Raw genomic sequence first — 17,500 nt, forward strand, 5'->3', positions numbered from 1 at the left:
AATAAGTCAGCGAACCAGGTATCTTGAGTTGTGTAGCAAATGAAGCAAGCGATGGATCAAGGGTTTCATCACAAATTTCCCTTTGTATGAATATGAACTTTATATGAACATGAATATGAACTTTGTAATAACATTAATATTAACTTTATATTACCATGAATATGAACTCTATATTAACATGAATATGAACTTCATATTGACATGAATATGAACTTTAAATTAACATGAATATGAAATATGCATTTCTTTAATATTTATGTGCAAACGGTGATTCTTCATTCGGGCTCTCCTGAAAAAAACAAAACATAAAAATGATATGAGTTAAAACATCCCTTTGTGAAGAAATCCCCCCTTAAATATGCTGTGATTCTGACTACTATTATGATCATTATGAATTCATCATTCTGAATTCATAATTCATCTTGATACTTTAACCTCCCTGCTGCGGAGCTAGCTGTTAAACCCCAGCTCATCCTTTCATATGAAGACATTAAGTACAATTCATCATAACCCAATCATAGCATCCTGGCACTTAAAAATAGAACTTAGCATGGTGTAGCCTCTTACCCTAGCTGTCTCTGCTGTGTACGGGGAACGGGTTAACCTAGTGATGGTTAGTGCCTGGCACTTGGCTCTATGAACATCCTTACTGTACCCACAGACACATGTGGTTGTTTCTCTTTCTCCTGACTAATTGACTTATTGTAAGTCGCTCTGGATCAAAGTGTCTGCTCAGGCCCTGAGTGTGATGGGGTGAGGCCTCAGTGTGATGGGGTGAGGCCTCAGTGTGATGGGGTGAGGCCTCAGTGTGATGGGGTGAGGCCTCAGTGTGATGGGGTGAGGCCTCAGTGTGATGGGGTGAGGCCTCAGTGTGATGGGGTGAGGCCTCAGTGTGATGGGGTGAGGCCTCAGTGTGATGGGGTGAGGCCTCAGTGTGATGGGGTGAGGCCTCAGTGTGATGGGGTGAGGCCTCAGTGTGATGGGGTGAGGCCTCAGTGTGATGGGGTGAGGCCTCAGTGTGATGGGGTGAGGCTTCAGTGTGATGGGGTGAGGCTTCAGTGTGATGCCACGGGGAGGGGTGAGGCGAGGCTCTCCTACCAGCGGCACGTCGTCCAGCCTCTCAAACGGGGGCGTCAGGAAGCCCAGCGCCCGGCTGAGCGCCACCAGCACCGTCAGCACGGCCACCACGGCCAGCATGGAGAGGAGGGCTACCAGGCCCGCAGCCAGCCGACCTCCTCCCTCCTCCTCCAGCACCTCCGCCCCCCAGGGGACCGCTGAGGAGGACAGGAGGAGGAGGAGGACAGGAGGAGGAGGAGGAGGAGGACAGGAGGAGGAGGAGGAGGAGGAGGACAGGAGGAGGAGGAGGAGGACAAGAGGAGGAGAACATGAGGAGAACAGGAGGAGAACAGGAGAACAAGAGGATAATGATGGAGTTGGTGATGTCATAGTTAGCATGGTGATGTCATAGTTCGTCCGGTGATGTCATCGATGCATGGTGATCGTTTTCAAGGCGGTGTCGTAGTCAGAAGGTGACCTCACACGTTAAAGTGATGAATAGTTTATACATCCGTGACATGGAAGGGAAATCAGCTGTAACACCCACCGGTGGTGTTGAAGGTGGTTTGTCGGCTGGTGTTCAGGGTGGTGTTCAGGGCGGTGTTCAGGGCGGTGTTCAGGGCGGTGTTCAGGGCGATGTTCAGGGTGGTGTTCAGGGTGGTGTTGGAGGTGCTGGTGGTCTCAGATGTTGGGGGAGAGCTGGAGACGTCTGAGATGTTAGGAGAGGGGGGGAGGGTGGAGGAGACGTTCAGAAGGGGGGGCACCTCCTTCACGGAGGCGGTGGTGGTCCGGGTCGTCACGGAGACCAAGTTGGTGTCTGAAGAATGGCAGAGAGATGGGAGGTAGAGGGGAGGAGAGAGGAGGGAGGAGAGAGGGGAGGAGAGAGGAGGGAGGAGAGGGGGGGAGAGAGGAGGGAGGAGAGGGAGGAGGAGAGGGGAGGAGAGAGGAGGGAGGAGAGGGGGAGAGAGGAGGGAGGAGAGAGGAGGGAGGAGAAAGGGGACGTGAGAGGAGGGAGGGGAGAGGGGAGGAGAGAGGAGGGAGGAGAGGGGGGGAGAGAGGAGGGAGGAGAGGGCGGAGGAGAGAGGAGGGAGGAGAGAGGAGGGAGGAGAGAGGAGGGAGAACAAAGGGGAGGAGAGAGGAGGGAGGGGAGAGGAGGGAGGAGAGGGGAGGAGAGAGGAGGGAGGGGAGAGGAGAGGAGAGAGGAGGGAGGAGAAAGGGGACGAGAGAGGAGAGAGGAGAGAGGGGAGGAGAGGAGAGAGGGGAGGAGAGAGGAGGGAGGGGAGGAGAGAGGAGAGAGGAGAGGAGAGAGGAGGGAGGAAAGAGGAGAGAGGGGAGGAGAGAGGAGGGAGGAGAGAGGGGAGGAGAGAGGAGAGAGGAGAGAGGAGAGAGGAGGGAGGAGAGAGGAGGGGGGAGAGAGAAGGGAGGGAGGAGAAGAAGACATAGCAGAGGATGAAGGTGGTGACAGGAAGGGAAGAGCGACGTAGTGAACCCGGCTTTAGACTCCAGTCCGCACCCACATGTACACTAACCCTAACCCCTACGTCAAGCTAGAGGTCCGGTAGTCCCGCCCCTTGAGACGGATGTGGGGGCTAGAAGTCCGGTAGTCCCGCCCCTTGAGACGGATGTGGGGGCTAGAGGTCCGGTAGTCCCGCCCCTGAGACGGATGTGTCTGTCTCCATCATCATCATCACCACGTCCGTACATGTTTACTACAAGATTAACATGTTAACTACATGTTAACCAAACGTTAACTGTGAGGTTACCGTCATGTTAACTACATGTTAACAGGTTGAACTTAAATTTATTGCCCAGTTACAAGTTTAACAAGTGTTTACATGTTTACTACAAGCTTAACTAGTTAACAACGTGTTTATTGCAAGGTTAAAAACATGTTAACTACATGTTACAAGCTTAACAGGTTAACTACAAGAATAACATGTTAACTACATGTTACAAGCTTAACTAGTTAACTACGTGTTAATTACAAAGTTAACAACAAGTTAACTACAAGAATAACATGTTAACTACATGTAAACCAAATGTTAACTGTGAGGTTAGCTTCATATTAACTACATGTTAACTACAAGCCTAACTACATGTTAACCCCATGTTAACCATTAGGTTAACTACATGTTAACCACCATGTAAACCATTAGGTTAACTACATGTTAACCACCATGTAAATCATTAGGTTACCTACATGTAAACCCCATGTTAACCATAAGGTTAACTAGATGTTAACCATTAGGTTAACTACATGTTAACCCCATGTTAACCATTAGGTTAACTACATGTTAATCTCAGTTCATATTCCGGCTCTACTCACCGCAGCAAGCAGCAAATATTAGGATGGAGACGAGAACCTGGACCCCCCAGGGCACAGAGAGGCTAACCCCACAGCCTGCAGCCATCCTGCTCTCACACACACACACACACAGGTGTGCCGTAGGAGCAGGATGTAGGCGGAGCCTCAATGTTTGTCTGCTACTGGCTCCTCCCTGTTTCCACTCAGATAATCAAACATGCTCAGATCCAAGGAACACACACTTACTGCAGTACTAGTACTAATACATGTTTAGTGTAGCAGTAGTACTAATACTTACCGTAGTACCAGCACTAATACATGTTTAGTGTAGTACCAATACTAATACATGTTTAGTGTAGCAGTAGTATTAATTCTACACACTTACTGTACAACCAGTATTAATACTACGTTTACTGTAGAAGCAGTACTAAGACATGTTTACTGCAGCAGCAGTATTGATACTACAGGTGGAGCTACACCACTGGCACACTTTCTTGTTTCAAAGATTTTATTTGTTTCACACAAAAATTGTGCAACAATGTGCCTTTGAAAAATAACGATTGCAAAAATATATATATATGGACCTTGCACAATGGTCACCATGACAACCAGACAGTTTGAGGTCAACAAGCAGTTTGTTTATTAACAGAATCACAGGACCGGCGTCCGGGGGGCTGGCCCCGGCCCCCCGGACGCCGGTCTACATGTGCAGGGCCACGCCCCCGTCCACCAGCAGCGCCTGGCCCGTGACGTAGGGAGAGAGGAGCAGGAAGAGTGCGGCCTGCGCCACCTCCTCCACCTCCCCCACCCGGCCCAGAGGGATGGGGAGGAGCTGGGGGGAGGCCTGGAGCGCCTCCGTCATGGAGGTCCTGATGAAGCCTGGAGGAGGAGAAGAGAGGAGGAGGAGTTGGAGGAGAGGAGGAGAGGAGAGGAGGAAGAGAGGAGAGGAGAGGAGAGGAGGAGGAGGTGGAGGAGAGGAGGAGAGGAGAGGAGGAAGAGAGGAGAGGAGAGGAGAGGAGAGGAGAGGAGAGGAGAGATAAAAGTCAACGCATTCTCTTATGGCTACTGTGTGGAAGAGCCGGCCATGTTATTAAATAACATAGCATTCTATTCTATTCTTCAGACAGACAGACAGGCAGACAGGCAAGCAGGCAGACAGGCAGACAGACAGACAGACAGACAGGCAGACAGACAGACAGGCGTACCTGGCAGCAGCATGTTGACCCTGACCCCCCGGGACCCGACCTCTTTGGCCAGGGAGCGGGTGAAGCCCTCCAGCCCCGCCTTACTGGCCGCATAGACGCTCTGGCCGGCCCGCCCCTTCAGACCCACCACCGAGCCTGGACAGCAGAGCAGGGTACAGGAGAGTAGAGTAGAGTAGAGGTACAGTAGAGTAGAGTATAGGTTCAGTGGAGTTAGTGTAGAGTAGAGGCTCAGTAGAGTAGAGGTTCAGTAGAGTAGAGGTTCAGTAGAGTAGAGGTACAGTAGAGTAGAGGTTCAGTAGAGTTAGTGTAGAGTAGAGGCTCAGTAGAGTAGAGGAACAGTAGAGTAGAGGTTCAGTAGTTACTGTAGAGTAGAGGCACAGTAGAGTAGAGGTACAGTAGAGTAGAGGTACAGTAGAGTTAGTGTAGAGTAGAGGTACAGTAGAGTAGAGTAGAGGCACAGTAGAGTAGAGTAGAGTAGAGGTACATGTATACAGTAGAGCGGAGTAGAGACAGTAGAGTGTACAGGACTAGGTAGAGCCGAGCTCCAGGACCTATGTTGAGCACGGCGGCCCCAGGCGAGTGCAGCATGCTGGGCAGCGCGGCCCTGCAGGTCAGCATGGAGCCCATCAGGTTCACCTCCAGCAGGGGGCGCATGTCTGTCGCCCTCTGACGCAGGAGGAGGGCGTCCCTACACACACACACACACACACACATATAAGTATTGTAATAATGCTTCAAAAAGGTGTGTGTAGCAGTATGTAGTAGTGTGTAGGTGTGTGTGGACTCACCTGTTGATGCCGGCTGAGTTCACCAGGTACGTGATCTTTCCGCAGGATCGGAGGACCTCCTGGAAGGCGGCCTTCACTTCGTGCTCCTGGGACACATCGCAGCTCAGAGCCACGTGGCCGTCTGGGGGTGAGGGCCACTCTTACTAGGAGAGCTCTGGAGTGTTCACTATTACTCAGTAGTATTCACTATTACTCAGTAGTGTTCACTATTAGTCAGTAGTGTTCACTATTAGTCAGTAGTATTCACTATTACTCAGTAGTGTTCACTTTTACTCAGTAGTGTTCACTATTAGTCAGTAGTATTCACTATTACTCAGTAGTGTTCACTTTTACTCAGTAATATTCACAATTAGTGAGTAGTATTAACTATCAGCCAGTAATATTTACTATTAGTCAGTATAATTTACTATTGTACAGTATGCTTTCCTATTACTCAGTAATATTAAATAGTATTCCCAGATTGTATACTTCTGAATAATTGTATTTTTCAGGAGTATACACTTTTATTCAGTGAAATGCACTATAAATCAGTAATATCACCATTAATATTAGTCAATATAAGTCAATGCAATAGTATTCAGGTTCATTCACTTTTAAAAGTAGTTTTAAGTATTATTCAGTAGTATTCACAATCATTCAGCAATATTCACTATCATTAGAATTCAGTATTAGACTGTGGTAGAAGTATATATCCATTTGCAGTATTATTTGAAGGAAAGCCTGATTATTAGGGTACTACCAAAAACGTAGGAACCCTATTGTATTTTTTATTATTATTATTTTCCTGACTTGTTGGTCAAAAACATATGCTTTAGAAACATGGTTGGTGATTGTTTGATGGGTTAACTTCCGGTAAATCAGTTTTTAAGGCCATATTACCGTCCCATATATTATTAATATTATTATCATTGATCAGGTCACCGAACCTCCTTCCAGCGACGCCACGGCGGCGCGGGCGGCGTCCAGGTCGCGGGAGACCACCACCACCCGGCACCCCTTGGAGGCGAGGAGCCGGGCCACGGCGGCCCCGATGCCGCGGGACCCCCCGGCCACCACCGCCAGACGGGACATCCCGACGGAACCTCGAGGACATCAGGGACACATCAGAAGAGACACACACACACACACACACACACACACACACACACACACACACACACACACACACACACACACACACACACAAAGACCACAACTACTCCTACCATATACGTTTAACAGCTTATATCTTAGCAGCCTACCTGATATGTTGTGTGTTGTTCTCCACACTAGTGCCTCTGCGTGGAGGTCGCCATCTTTCTTCCCTGTGTGATGTTACACACTTCGGCCACAAGGGGGCGCCGCCCGCACACATTAGAATAAACCTCCAGCGAGAGAGGCCCGACCCGCTCTCTTGGCGCATTTCTGCACTAGGTCAACCGTGGCTGGTACCACTGCCACTGGAACACTTTAATACACCTCATTACTTATTGTTTTATGTGACCAGTTTAAGTTTATCTTATTATTACTTTATTATTGTGATCTATTGATGCTACCTTTCGATTTTTAATTATCTTTATTTAGTTTATCTTGTATTGTTGCTGCTATGTGTCTGTTATGGAACCGAGCCTGGAACTTCAGTCGTGTTTTCAATAAGATGTAATGAAAGTAACTCTGATTGTTACAGACACACAAGCGCACACACACACACACACACACACACACACACACACACACACACACACACACACACACACACACACACACACACACACACACACACACACACACACACCAAGTGACACATTAGACCAAAATGAAAGAATGATCTTTATTGTTATTATTGTCCCTCTAACAGTCGGGCCGTTGATTTAATCAAACTAACTATACAAAAAATAAATCATACAAAAATCAAGTCAGACATCTTAGCAAGAGGAGTCAGGTGGAGTAAAGAGGCTACCTGACGTAGCTCACAGCTGGGGTGACCTACACCTACACATGACCTGGGGTGGAGCGGGAGGAGGGAGATCTGTGTGGGTGGTGTTAGTGTGGGTGGTGTTGTAGTGGTGTGTGGGTGGAGATGTTGTGGTGTGTATGTGGGTGGTGTAGCTATGGGTGGTGTAGGAGTGGTGTATGTGTGGGTGGAGCTATGGGTGGTGTAGGTGCAGATGAAGATAAAGGCCTTTCTGTGTGTAACGATGCCAAGCCCACTCACAGGTCCAGACCACTAGAGACTACATCACTCATCCCCTCATCCTGTCACTCATCCCCTCATCCTGTCACTCATCCCCTCATCCTGTCACTCATCCCCTCATCCTGTCACTCATCCCCTCCTGTCACTCATCCCCTCATCCTGTCACTCATCCCATCCTGTCACTCATCCCCTCATCCTGTCACTCATCCCCTCATCCTGTCACTCATCCCCTCATCCTGTCACTCATCCCCTCATCCTGTCACTCATCCCCTCATCCTGTCACTCATCCCCTCATCCTGTCACTCATCCCCTCATCCTGTCACTCATCCCCTCATCCTGTCACTCATCCCATCCTGTCACTCATCCCATCCTGTCACTCATCCTATCCTGTCACTCATCCCCTCATCCTGTCACTCATCCCATCCTGTCACTCATCCCATCCTGTCACTCATCCCCTCATCCTGTCACTCATCCCATCCTGTCACTCATCCCCTCATCCTGTCACTCATCCCCATGAGTCATTCACACTAACAGTGTTTAGTACCGTATTTCCAGCCTTCTCCGTTATCAATAAACACAGCGTCTATAGGGGGGCCCCCAGGGGCCCTACAACAGGACCAGAGCAGGGGGCCAGTCGGGCCCCAGGGCCCTCCAGGGGTCAACGGCGGGCCCCAGCCACCCCAGTGGGGGGGCGCTGCGTGTCGCTGGTCAGAGGGGTCGAGCACTGCAAGCACTGTGACCCCCCCATCACTGTTCCCTCCAGTCCGTCCGTCCGTCCGTCCGTCCGTCCGTCCGTCCAGTCAGTTTGTGCAGCAATTCAAGTCAAAACAACCAAAGGTGAAACATGTTCCGCTAAATCAGGAATCATTCTGCGTTCAAGTAATGCCTCTAAGGTCCCAACACAACGGAAATACACGATATATAGTTTGATACCAATGGAAAAATACTCTGTGCTTAAGACGTTAGCTTTCTTTGTTCTTTGTGCTACGAGTCAGTAAGGAAGTAAGGAATGTACGTTAGAGGAGTGAGACGCACAGCTGGAGTGGTACGACCCACCGGAGTCACTGGATTAGTACGACCCACCGCAGTCACTGGAGTGGTACGACCCACCGGAGTCACTGGATTGGTACGACCCACCGCAGCCACTGGAGTGGTACGACCCACCGGAGTCACTGGATTAGTACGACCCACCGCAGTCACTGGAGTGGTACGACCCACCGGAGTCACTGGATTGGTACGACCCACCGCAGCCACTGGAGTGGTACGACCCACCGGAGTCACTGGAGTGGTACGACCCACCGGAGTCACTGGAGTGGTACGACCCACCGGAGTCACTGGGTGTAGAACCTCGTGATCTAGAGATCCAGTGGATCTAGAGATCCAGTGACCTCACTGGGTTCCAGACCTCCAGTGGGGTGGATCTCCTGACAGCCCGGTCCGTCAGTCAGTACATGGAACTATAAACTAGGAGATAATATTCATTAAAGTATTCATTAAAGTATTCATTTGATTCCACGGCGGAGTGAAGACGGCCGTGACAACCTCCCAATACAAGGCTGATCTGAGACGCTGGGGAGGGTTCTGCAGCATCCGTCCCCTAGTACTGCGGCCCTCTGGGAAACTATTCTGGGATGTGCAATCTTACCCCGTTGCCAGTGACAACCAGGGTAGCGAGATGTCCGAGCATCGCGCCGGCGGCCAATCAGCAGTCTGGTGACGCCCGATGATGACCGAGGGCCAGGTGGCCCCACTGTGGTCCTCATGTATAGCAGTCCTTCATGTGAATCCACCCTCTGGGTGGGGGGGCTCCACCCTCTGGGTGGGGGGGCTCCACCCTCTGGGTGGGGGGCCCCAGCCTCCTGGTCCCTGAAGGTGTTGAGGACCTCAGGGAGGACCGCAGAGCCCGGCCCCGCTCCAGAACCCCCCAGCCCGGAGACCCTCCCTCCCCTGTTGCCGTCTGACTTCTGTCACCTTGGCAACCCCCCCCGGGGGCGGGGTCAGGGGTCCCGGTCTCAGACGCTGTCCACGAAGCTGCCGGGGAAGAGGCCGGTGCGCCCGTTCCTCTGCAGGGTGCCTTTGAACCAGCCGTCCTCCCGCTTCCGGTGCACGAAGACCACGTCGCCCTCCTTCAGCTCCAGCTCCGCCTCGCTCTGGGGGGGGTAGGACACCACCACGCGATACCTGGGGGGACCACCAGAGACCAGGAGACAGTGAGACCGCCACCCTGTAGCTAGAGACCAAGGCACATGGTGATGGGGTCACCACGGCGACGCAGGGAGACGGGGCTTCGTACCGCTCGCAGACGATGGGGTGGGCGTCATGGTGATGGGAGGAGAGCGAGGAGCAGGCCAGGCGGGGGGGCGGGGCGATGGGCGGGGGGGCGGCAGCCCCCGCGGCGTCGGGCTCCGGGCGGGCCGCCTCGGGACCCCCCAGGGGCCCCTCCCCCGGGCCCTCGGGGTCCAGCGTTGGGGAGGGCGGGGGCGAGCAGCGGCCGCGCTTCTTATTGGACAGCAGCTTCAGAAGACCCTTCTTCTCTCTCTGAGGAGACACAGTCACACACCAGGAGAGACCAGTTAAACACCAGGAGAGACCAGTCACACACCGGGAAAGACCAGTCACACACCAGGAGAGTCCAGTCACACACCAGGAGACACAGTCACACACCAGGAGAGACCAGTCACACACCGGGAGAGACCAGTCACACACCAGGAGACACAGTCACACACCAGGAGAGACCAGTCACACACCAGGAGACACAGTCACACACCAGGAGAGACCAGTCACACACCGGGAGAGACCAGTCACACACCAGGAGACACAGTCACACACCAGGAGAGACCAGTCACACACCGGGAGAGACCAGTCACACACCAGGAGACACAGTCACACACCAGGAGAGACCAGTCACACACAGGGAGAGACCAGTCACACACCGGGAGAGACCAGTCACACACCAGGAGAGACCAGTCACACACCGGGAGGGATCAGTCACACACCAGGAGAGACCAGTCACACACCGGGAGAGACCAGTCACACACCAGGAGAGACCAGTCAAACACCAGGAGAGACCAGTCACAACCAGGAGACACAGTCACACACCAGGAGACACAGTCACACACCAGGAGACACAGTCACACCATTATTACCAGTTATAGCAGAAGAAGATTTAAGTGCTAACTGGTCACGTTTCCATAGCGACGAGCTAACCTTAGCATCCTTCTCCAGTCGGCATGACAACCCCAGGTTGCCGTTGTTGGGGGAGCCGTTGCCGGGGCCGACGGGTTGCCTCTGGGCGTCGCCCTCTAGGGAGGCGGCGCTGACATTGGGCGGAGTCAGGGAGGCGGAGGCACAGCCCAGGGCCACGCCCCCACGGGAGGCGGGGCCGGAGGCGGGGGCGGGCTGGAGGGGCGGGGCCGCCGCGGCCGTGGGCCGGTCCTGGGCGTGGCCTGCGGCTGGAGGAGAGGGGGCAGAACCAGTCAGGCCAGGCCCCCATTAGGGACGGGGCAGTAGGCCACGCCCACTGTGCTGATTCGGCAGTAGGCCACACCCATATTGATGTCACGCAGCCATCCACCAACAACAACGTTAAACCCCGCCCCCCGACAGGTCACATGACGCCTTGGAGCCTACCGGAGCGCACGGCGTTGCGGGCCTGGTTCACCGTCATCTGGGAGTTCACGTGGACTACGGCCTTCGGCTGCTGCCCCGTGGCCGTCTGCGCCGCCGGCTGGGGCACGCCCCCCGCCGGCCCGGTGCACGCTGGGAGAGGTTTGTTAGCCTCGGGGCCCGGAGCGGGGGAGGAGGAGGGGGGAGGGGACAGAGGGGTGGGGGCGCCGAGGCTCCGCCCACCCTGGGGGGGGGCCAGGGTCAGGGAGAGCTTGGGCGGGCCGACCCCCGACAGAGTCCTGGATCAGGGGGGCAGAGAGGGAACACGTCAGCACAAGGAACCACGGGAACCGCTGAACAACACCTTTAATAGCATAGGGTCGTAGCTTAGCGTAGTAACCTAGCATAGAAGCTTAGCGTAGTAGCTTAGCCTAGTAGCCTAGCATAGTAGCTTAGCGTAGTAGCTTATCGTGGTAGTGACTGACCGGTTGATGGGGCTCACGCAGTTTAGTGATAGTTAGCTTAGTGCTGTAGCTTAGCGTGGTAGCTTAGCGTGGTAACTTAGCGTGGTAGCTAAGCGTGGTGGCTTAGCATGATAGCGACTGACCGGTTGATGGGGCTCATGTAGTTCCCGGGGAACACCCCGATCTTGCCGGTGTGCATGGAGGTCCCCTTGAACCAGCCGTCCTGACAGCGCTCCAGTACCAAGAACATCTCCCCCTTCCTTAGCTCCAGCTCGTCCTCCTTACGGGGGGTGTAGGGGAACATGGCAACGTAGCTGGAACACGGGAACCGCAGGTTAGAGAACACAAGAACCGCAGGTTAGAGAACACCAGAACCGGAGGTCAGAGAACACAAGAACCACAGGTTAAGAACCGGAGATTAGAGAACACAAGAACCAGAGGTCAGAGAACACAAGAACCACAGGTCAGAGAACACAAGAACCAGAGGCTAGAGAACCGGAGGTTAGAGAACATGAGAACCAGAGGGTTAGTCTGCGGTTGTATGTATCTGTCACTCACACAGTGGGCCTCTGTCTCCCAGTTGGCTCACCCGGCCCGGGGGCGGGTCTCTGGGCCGCAGCCAATGAGGACACAGCACCGGATACTGAAGACTGGGGGGGAGGAGGAGGGGGAGGAGGGAGGGCATCCTTGGGGGGGGGAAGAGAGAGAGAGAGAGAGAGAGAGAGAGAGAGGATATCAACCCAGATCCCAATACTTGCCCCCCTTTCAGAGTGACAGCAGGGGGATAGGACACACCATCACCGTGACAACGGATCATTCAAGAGAGAAACAAGTACAGAGAGACTGGGCAGGCTGGTTCTACTGGAAGGGGAGGAGCCTGTGTGTCTGCTGGTTCTACTGGAAGGGGAGGAGCCTGTGTGTCTGCTGGTTCTGCTAGGAGGGGAGGAGCCTGTGTCTGCTGGTTCTGCTAGCAGGGGAGGAGCCTGTGTCTGCTGGTTCTGCTAGGAGGGGAGGAGCCTGTGCTGGTTCTGCTGGAAGGGGAGGAGCCTGTGTGTGTGTTTTATGTGTACCGTGTGCACCAGTGTGTAAACTGCATGCATAGTGTTCGCCCAGTGAGCAAGGAGACAAGGGGAGTTCAGCCCGACAGTGACACACACACACACACACACACACACACACACACACACACACACACACACACAGATGTCTGCATCTGAATGTGTGTGTATGAAATAGTTGTGGTTCACTGCCCGTGAGAGTGAGGGCTGTTTGTTGTTTCTAAATGTGTGTGTGTTGTTACTAAGTGTCTCTCTATGTGTGTCTCTCTTTGTCTGTCTGTCTGTCTGTGTGTCTGTCTGTCTGTGAGTCTGTCTGTCTGTGTGTGTGTGTGCTACAGGAACCATGCAACACATTCCTGTCATTCATTAGAGCTGAACACACACACACACATTTAGACGCAAACACACACATATAGAGAGACACAGAAACATATAGAGAAACATACACAACCACACACACACACACACACACATATATATAGGTTGTACAGTTGGAGGGGAAAACATTAGTATAGTTTTATATGCAGATGATATTATTTTGATTGCTTACTATGGTAAAAGGAGAATGACCATAAATGAAAAGAAAACAGAAATAATGCATATTAGAAATTCTCGTTCATCTACTAGTAAATTTTAATTTAATTTTGGAGAAAAAAGCTGAACTATATAAAATGTTACAAATACCTATGATTAGACCTGGAACCACATATAGACACACACACACTGAGGATAGAGCAAGAGATAGGAGAGGACTATCGATGTGAAGGGCTCAGCAGTGGTAGTGGGGTCAGAGGATGAGGGTCAGAGGGTGAGGGTCAGAGGGTGAGGGTTAGAGGGTGAGGGTCAGAGGGTGAGGGTCAGAGGGTCAGAGGGTGAGGGTTAGAGGGTGAGGGTCAGAGAGTGAGGGTCAGAGGGTGAGGGTCAGAGGGTGAGGGTTAGAGGGTGAGGGTCAGAGGGTGAGGGTCAGAGGGTCAGAGGGTGAGGGTTAGAGGGTGAGGGTCAGAGAGTGAGGGTCAGAGGGTGAGGGTCACAGGGTGAGGGTCAGAGGGTGAGGGTCAGAGGGTGAGGGTCACAGGGTGAGGGTCAGAGGGTGAGGGTCAGAGGGTGAGAGTCAGAGGGTCAGAGGGTGAGAGTCAGAGGGTGAGGGTCAGAGGGTGAGGGTCAGAGGGTGAGAGTCAGAGGGTCAGAGGGTGAGAGTCAGAGGGTGAGGGTCAGAGGGTGAGGGTCAGAGGGTGAGAGTCAGAGGGTCAGAGGGTGAGGGTCAGAGGGTGAGGGTCAGAGGGTGAGGGTCAGAGGGTGAGGGTCACAGGGTGAGGGTCAGAGGGTGAGGGTCAGAGGGTGAGTGTCAGAGGGTGAGGGTCAGAGGGTGAGGGTCAGAGGGTGAGAGTCAGAGGGTCAGAGGGTGAGGGTCAGAGGGTGAGGGTCAGAGGGTGAGGGTCAGAGTTCACCACCACCTACCACACTGATGGACGTGTAGCCCGTCTCGGGGGGAAAAGCGAAGACCGTTGCCGTGGTCAACGGGCTGATTGGGGGCGGAGTCACAATGAGCCCACTGGTGCAGATGTGAACCTGGGAGGAGGAACAGCAGGAGTCAGAGGAAGACTCCATTACCCAGAAGGCCGCATGGCTGACTGTTCTCTGGAGTCTACAAAGAACAGGAGGAGCTATGAAGACTATGAAGACTACACTATCCAGCATGCACCTCTTCAGCAGGCGTCGTCGAAGCCGGGGAGGGGCATGTCTCACCTGAGGGGCGTGACCCACCTGTGAGGGCCGTGGGGGGGCGTGTCTCACCTGGGAGGGGGCGTGTCTCACCTGGGAGGGGGCGGAGCAGGACAGCCCCCCGCTGAGCTCTCCGATGCGCGCGGCGGCCGTGGGGTTGGAGGAGCTGATGAGCACCGGGCCGCTGATCTCCATGGAGTGGCGCTGGGGGGGCGGGGCCAGCGAGGGCTTGTGGGACATGGTGAGGGAGGTGAACGAGTGCCTCTTCTTGGTGTTCTTCTTCTCCCCGGCCCCCCGCTGGGCCCCGGGCCCCTGGGCCCCCGGGGGCGGGCCCTCGGCCCAGTCCCCGCCGGGCTCCGAGGGCTTGTCCAGCTCCACCAGGTGGCGCCCCGCCGCGTTGAACTGGAGGAGAACGACCGGAGCCGTGAGTACTGCGCCGCAGGCTGGGGTTAGCCCACGCCTAGTGAGCTTAGGACTAGCGCTGGTGTGGGTTAGCCCCCGCCTAGCGAGCTAAGGACTAGCGCTGGTGTGGGTTAGCCCCGCCTAGCGAGCTAAGGACTAGCGCTGGTGTGGGTTAGCCCACGCCTAGCAAGCTGAGGGCTAGCAGTGGTGTGGGTTAGCCCCGCCTAGCAAGCTAAGCGCCAGCGCTGGTGTGGGTTAGCCCACGCCTAGTGAGCTTAGGACTAGCGCTGGTGTGGGTTAGCCCACGCCTAGTGAGCTAAGGACTAGTGCTGGTGTGGGTTAGCCCCGCCTAGCGAGCTAAGGACTAGCGCTGGTGTGGGTTAGCCCACGCCTAGCAAGCTGAGGGCTAGCAGTGGTGTGGGTTAGCCCCGCCTAGCAAGCTAAGCGCCAGCGCTGGTGTGGGTTAGCCCCGCCTAGTGAGCTAAGGACTAGCGCTGGTGTGGGTTAGCCCACGCCTAGCGAGCTAAGGACTAGCGCTGGTGTGGGTTAGCCCAGGCCTAGCGAGCTAAGGACTAGCGCTGGTGTGGGTTAGCCCACGCCTAGTGAGCTAAGGGCTAGTGCTGGTGTGGGTTAGCCCCCGCCTAGCGAGCTAAGGACTAGCGCTGGTGTGGGTTAGCCCCCGCCTAGCGAGCTAAGGACTAGCGCTGGTGTGGGTTAGCCCACGCCTAGTGAGCTAAGGACTAGCACTGGTGCAGGTTAGCCCACGCCTAGCGAGCTAAGGACTAGCGCTGGTGTGGGTTAGCCCACGCCTAGTGAGCTAAGGACTAGCACTGGTGTGGGTTAGCCCACGCCTAGCGAGCTAAGGACTAGCGCTGGTGTGGGTTAGCCCCGCCTAACGAGCTAAAGACTAGCGCTGGTGTGGGTTAGCCCACGCCTAGCAAGCTGAGGGCTAGCAGTGGTGTGGGTTAGCCCCGCCTAGCAAGCTAAGCGCCAGCGCTGGTGTGGGTTAGCCCCGCCTAGCGAGCTAAGCGCCAGCGCTGGTGTGGGTGTCTGCTCGCACACATGAAACACACGTGTGGAGTGGGGTGTGTTCGGCTGTCTTACCTCAACGTAGGAGATGGGGAAGATCCCGATCTTATCCCCCAGCATGCCCTCTGCCCAGTTCTCATCGACCCGCCGGATGACGGTCAGAACATCGTCCTGACAACGCAGACAAAAAGAACAGCCTGTTAGCATAAGAGCTACCAGAGGACATGTGATATCAGAGAGACAGAAGATCATGTGATCTGGAGACAGAAGGTCATGTGATCTGGAGACTGAAGGTCATGTGATCTGGAGACTGAAGCTGTGAGAGAGAGGAACCTAAGGGCAGAATAAAGCAGTGTTTAATTAAAGGGAAGTCGAGGTAGACGACTCTGGAGCTGAACCGCAGACGTCTAGTCAGCATCTCATCTTCATGGGAAGAAACTATTTAACAGCAGGGGGGAGATTTAATTAAAGGAACATTGCCCGTTTAATGTTTTCTTGAATCCAAGCTTAATGAACGCAGAACGCCTGATTTCTAGTAGTCCCAGATACATACATCACCGTAAGGTGACATCACACCGTAACAATGGTACACCATCACAACGTAACCAAGGTACATCATCACACCGTAACCATGGACAATCAGCACAACGTATCCATGGTAACTTGGAGAAGGGCAGGCTGTGATTGGCTCACCTTGGAGAAGGGCACGCTGTGATTGGCTCACCTTGGGGAAGGCTAGGATGTGATTAGCTCACCCTGGAGAAGGGCAGGCTGTGATCGGCTCACCTTGGAGAAGGGCAGGCAGTCCTTGTCGGCCTCCTTGTCCTTGAGCTCGAAGTCGTAGAGGGCCTTGCACTGCGGCGGCGGCGGCGGCAGCGGCGTGAGGACCTGCACAAAGTTGGTGGGGAAGAAGCCGCTGGCGCCCGCCGTCTCCCCGTGGAACCAGTTCTCATCCACCTGCCGCCGCAGGACGATCACGTCCCCCTTGGAGAACCGCAGGTCGCCCGGCTCCTTGCCGTCGTAGTTGTAGAGCGCCTTAGCGCACGGGAGCTGGGCGACGCCCACCTGGGACAGGAAGGGGAGGAGTTAACAAACGCCCTGCTACAGGAAGGGGAGGAGTTAAGACACACCCTGAGAAAGAAGGTTAGACAGTACAGAGACAGGTCATTAGGAGCAGGTAGGGGTTAGACAGTACAGAGACAGGTCATTAAGGAGCAGGTAGGGGTAGACAGTACAGAGACAGGTCATTAAGGAGCAGGTAGGGGTTAGACAGTACAGAGACAGGTCGTTAAGGAGCAGGTAGGGGTTAGACAGTACAGAGACAGGTCATTAAGGAGCAGGTAGGGGTTAGACAGTACAGAGACAGGTCATTAAGGAGCAGGTAGGGGTTAGACAGTACAGAGACAGGTCGTTAAGGAGCAGGTAGGGGTTAGACAGTACAGAGACAGGTCATTAAGGAGCAGGTTGGGGTTAGACAGTACAGAGACAGGTCGTTAAGGAGCAGGTAGGGGTTAGACAGTACAGAGACAGGTCATTAGGAGCAGGTAGGGGTTAGACAGGTCATTAGGAGCAGGTAGGGTTGGACAGTACTGGTGGACTGTGGGGACTTTTGTTAAGGAACCAAGAACCTTTGGTTGGGAGTGGGGGTCGGACCCCAGCCGGATGGATCAGCGGACTCTAGGGGTCCAGCCT

At 54.1% G+C, this 17,500-nt stretch overlaps 3 protein-coding genes across 3 annotated transcripts in view; all 3 read right to left on the reverse strand.

The window, feature by feature from the left end:
• cist1 (colon, intestine and stomach enriched 1) overlaps positions 1-3,477 on the reverse strand; it is a 3,733-nt gene extending 256 nt beyond the window's left edge. Inside the window, exons 1-4 of the mRNA XM_079739949.1 lie at positions 3,383-3,477; positions 1,604-1,873; positions 1,099-1,274; positions 1-289 (exon numbers count right to left, since the gene is read on the reverse strand). The exon at positions 1-289 is cut by the window's left edge and continues 256 nt beyond it. Coding sequence (XP_079596075.1) covers positions 248-289; positions 1,099-1,274; positions 1,604-1,873; positions 3,383-3,467 — 573 coding nt within the window. The 5' untranslated portion in view covers positions 3,468-3,477 and the 3' untranslated portion in view covers positions 1-247. The remainder of the gene's footprint in view (positions 290-1,098; positions 1,275-1,603; positions 1,874-3,382) is intronic.
• Positions 3,478-3,909: 432 nt separating this feature from the next.
• Positions 3,910-6,659, reverse strand: cbr4 (carbonyl reductase 4). The gene is made up of 6 exons (XM_079739947.1): positions 6,596-6,659; positions 6,281-6,436; positions 5,355-5,475; positions 5,118-5,254; positions 4,567-4,701; positions 3,910-4,240 (listed from the first exon to the last, which is right to left on the reverse strand). The coding sequence occupies exons 2-6, from the start codon at positions 6,423-6,425 to the stop codon at positions 4,062-4,064; spliced, it is 717 nt and encodes a 238-aa protein (XP_079596073.1). The 5' UTR covers positions 6,426-6,436; positions 6,596-6,659; the 3' UTR covers positions 3,910-4,061.
• A 527-nt stretch (positions 6,660-7,186) lies between these two features.
• sh3rf1 (SH3 domain containing ring finger 1) overlaps positions 7,187-17,500 on the reverse strand; it is a 16,669-nt gene continuing 6,355 nt past the window's right edge. Inside the window, exons 3-12 of the mRNA XM_079739933.1 lie at positions 16,595-16,873; positions 15,884-15,979; positions 14,471-14,779; positions 14,114-14,224; positions 12,156-12,283; positions 11,741-11,911; positions 11,158-11,432; positions 10,735-10,979; positions 9,821-10,065; positions 7,187-9,708 (exon numbers count right to left, since the gene is read on the reverse strand). Of these exons, the coding sequence (XP_079596059.1) occupies positions 9,540-9,708; positions 9,821-10,065; positions 10,735-10,979; positions 11,158-11,432; positions 11,741-11,911; positions 12,156-12,283; positions 14,114-14,224; positions 14,471-14,779; positions 15,884-15,979; positions 16,595-16,873 (2,028 nt within the window). The 3' untranslated portion in view covers positions 7,187-9,539. The remainder of the gene's footprint in view (positions 9,709-9,820; positions 10,066-10,734; positions 10,980-11,157; positions 11,433-11,740; positions 11,912-12,155; positions 12,284-14,113; positions 14,225-14,470; positions 14,780-15,883; positions 15,980-16,594; positions 16,874-17,500) is intronic.

This window comes from Pollachius pollachius (genome assembly GCF_949987615.1).
Source record: "Pollachius pollachius genome assembly, chromosome: 7".
In the NCBI taxonomy this organism is placed as follows: Eukaryota; Metazoa; Chordata; class Actinopteri; order Gadiformes; family Gadidae; genus Pollachius; species Pollachius pollachius.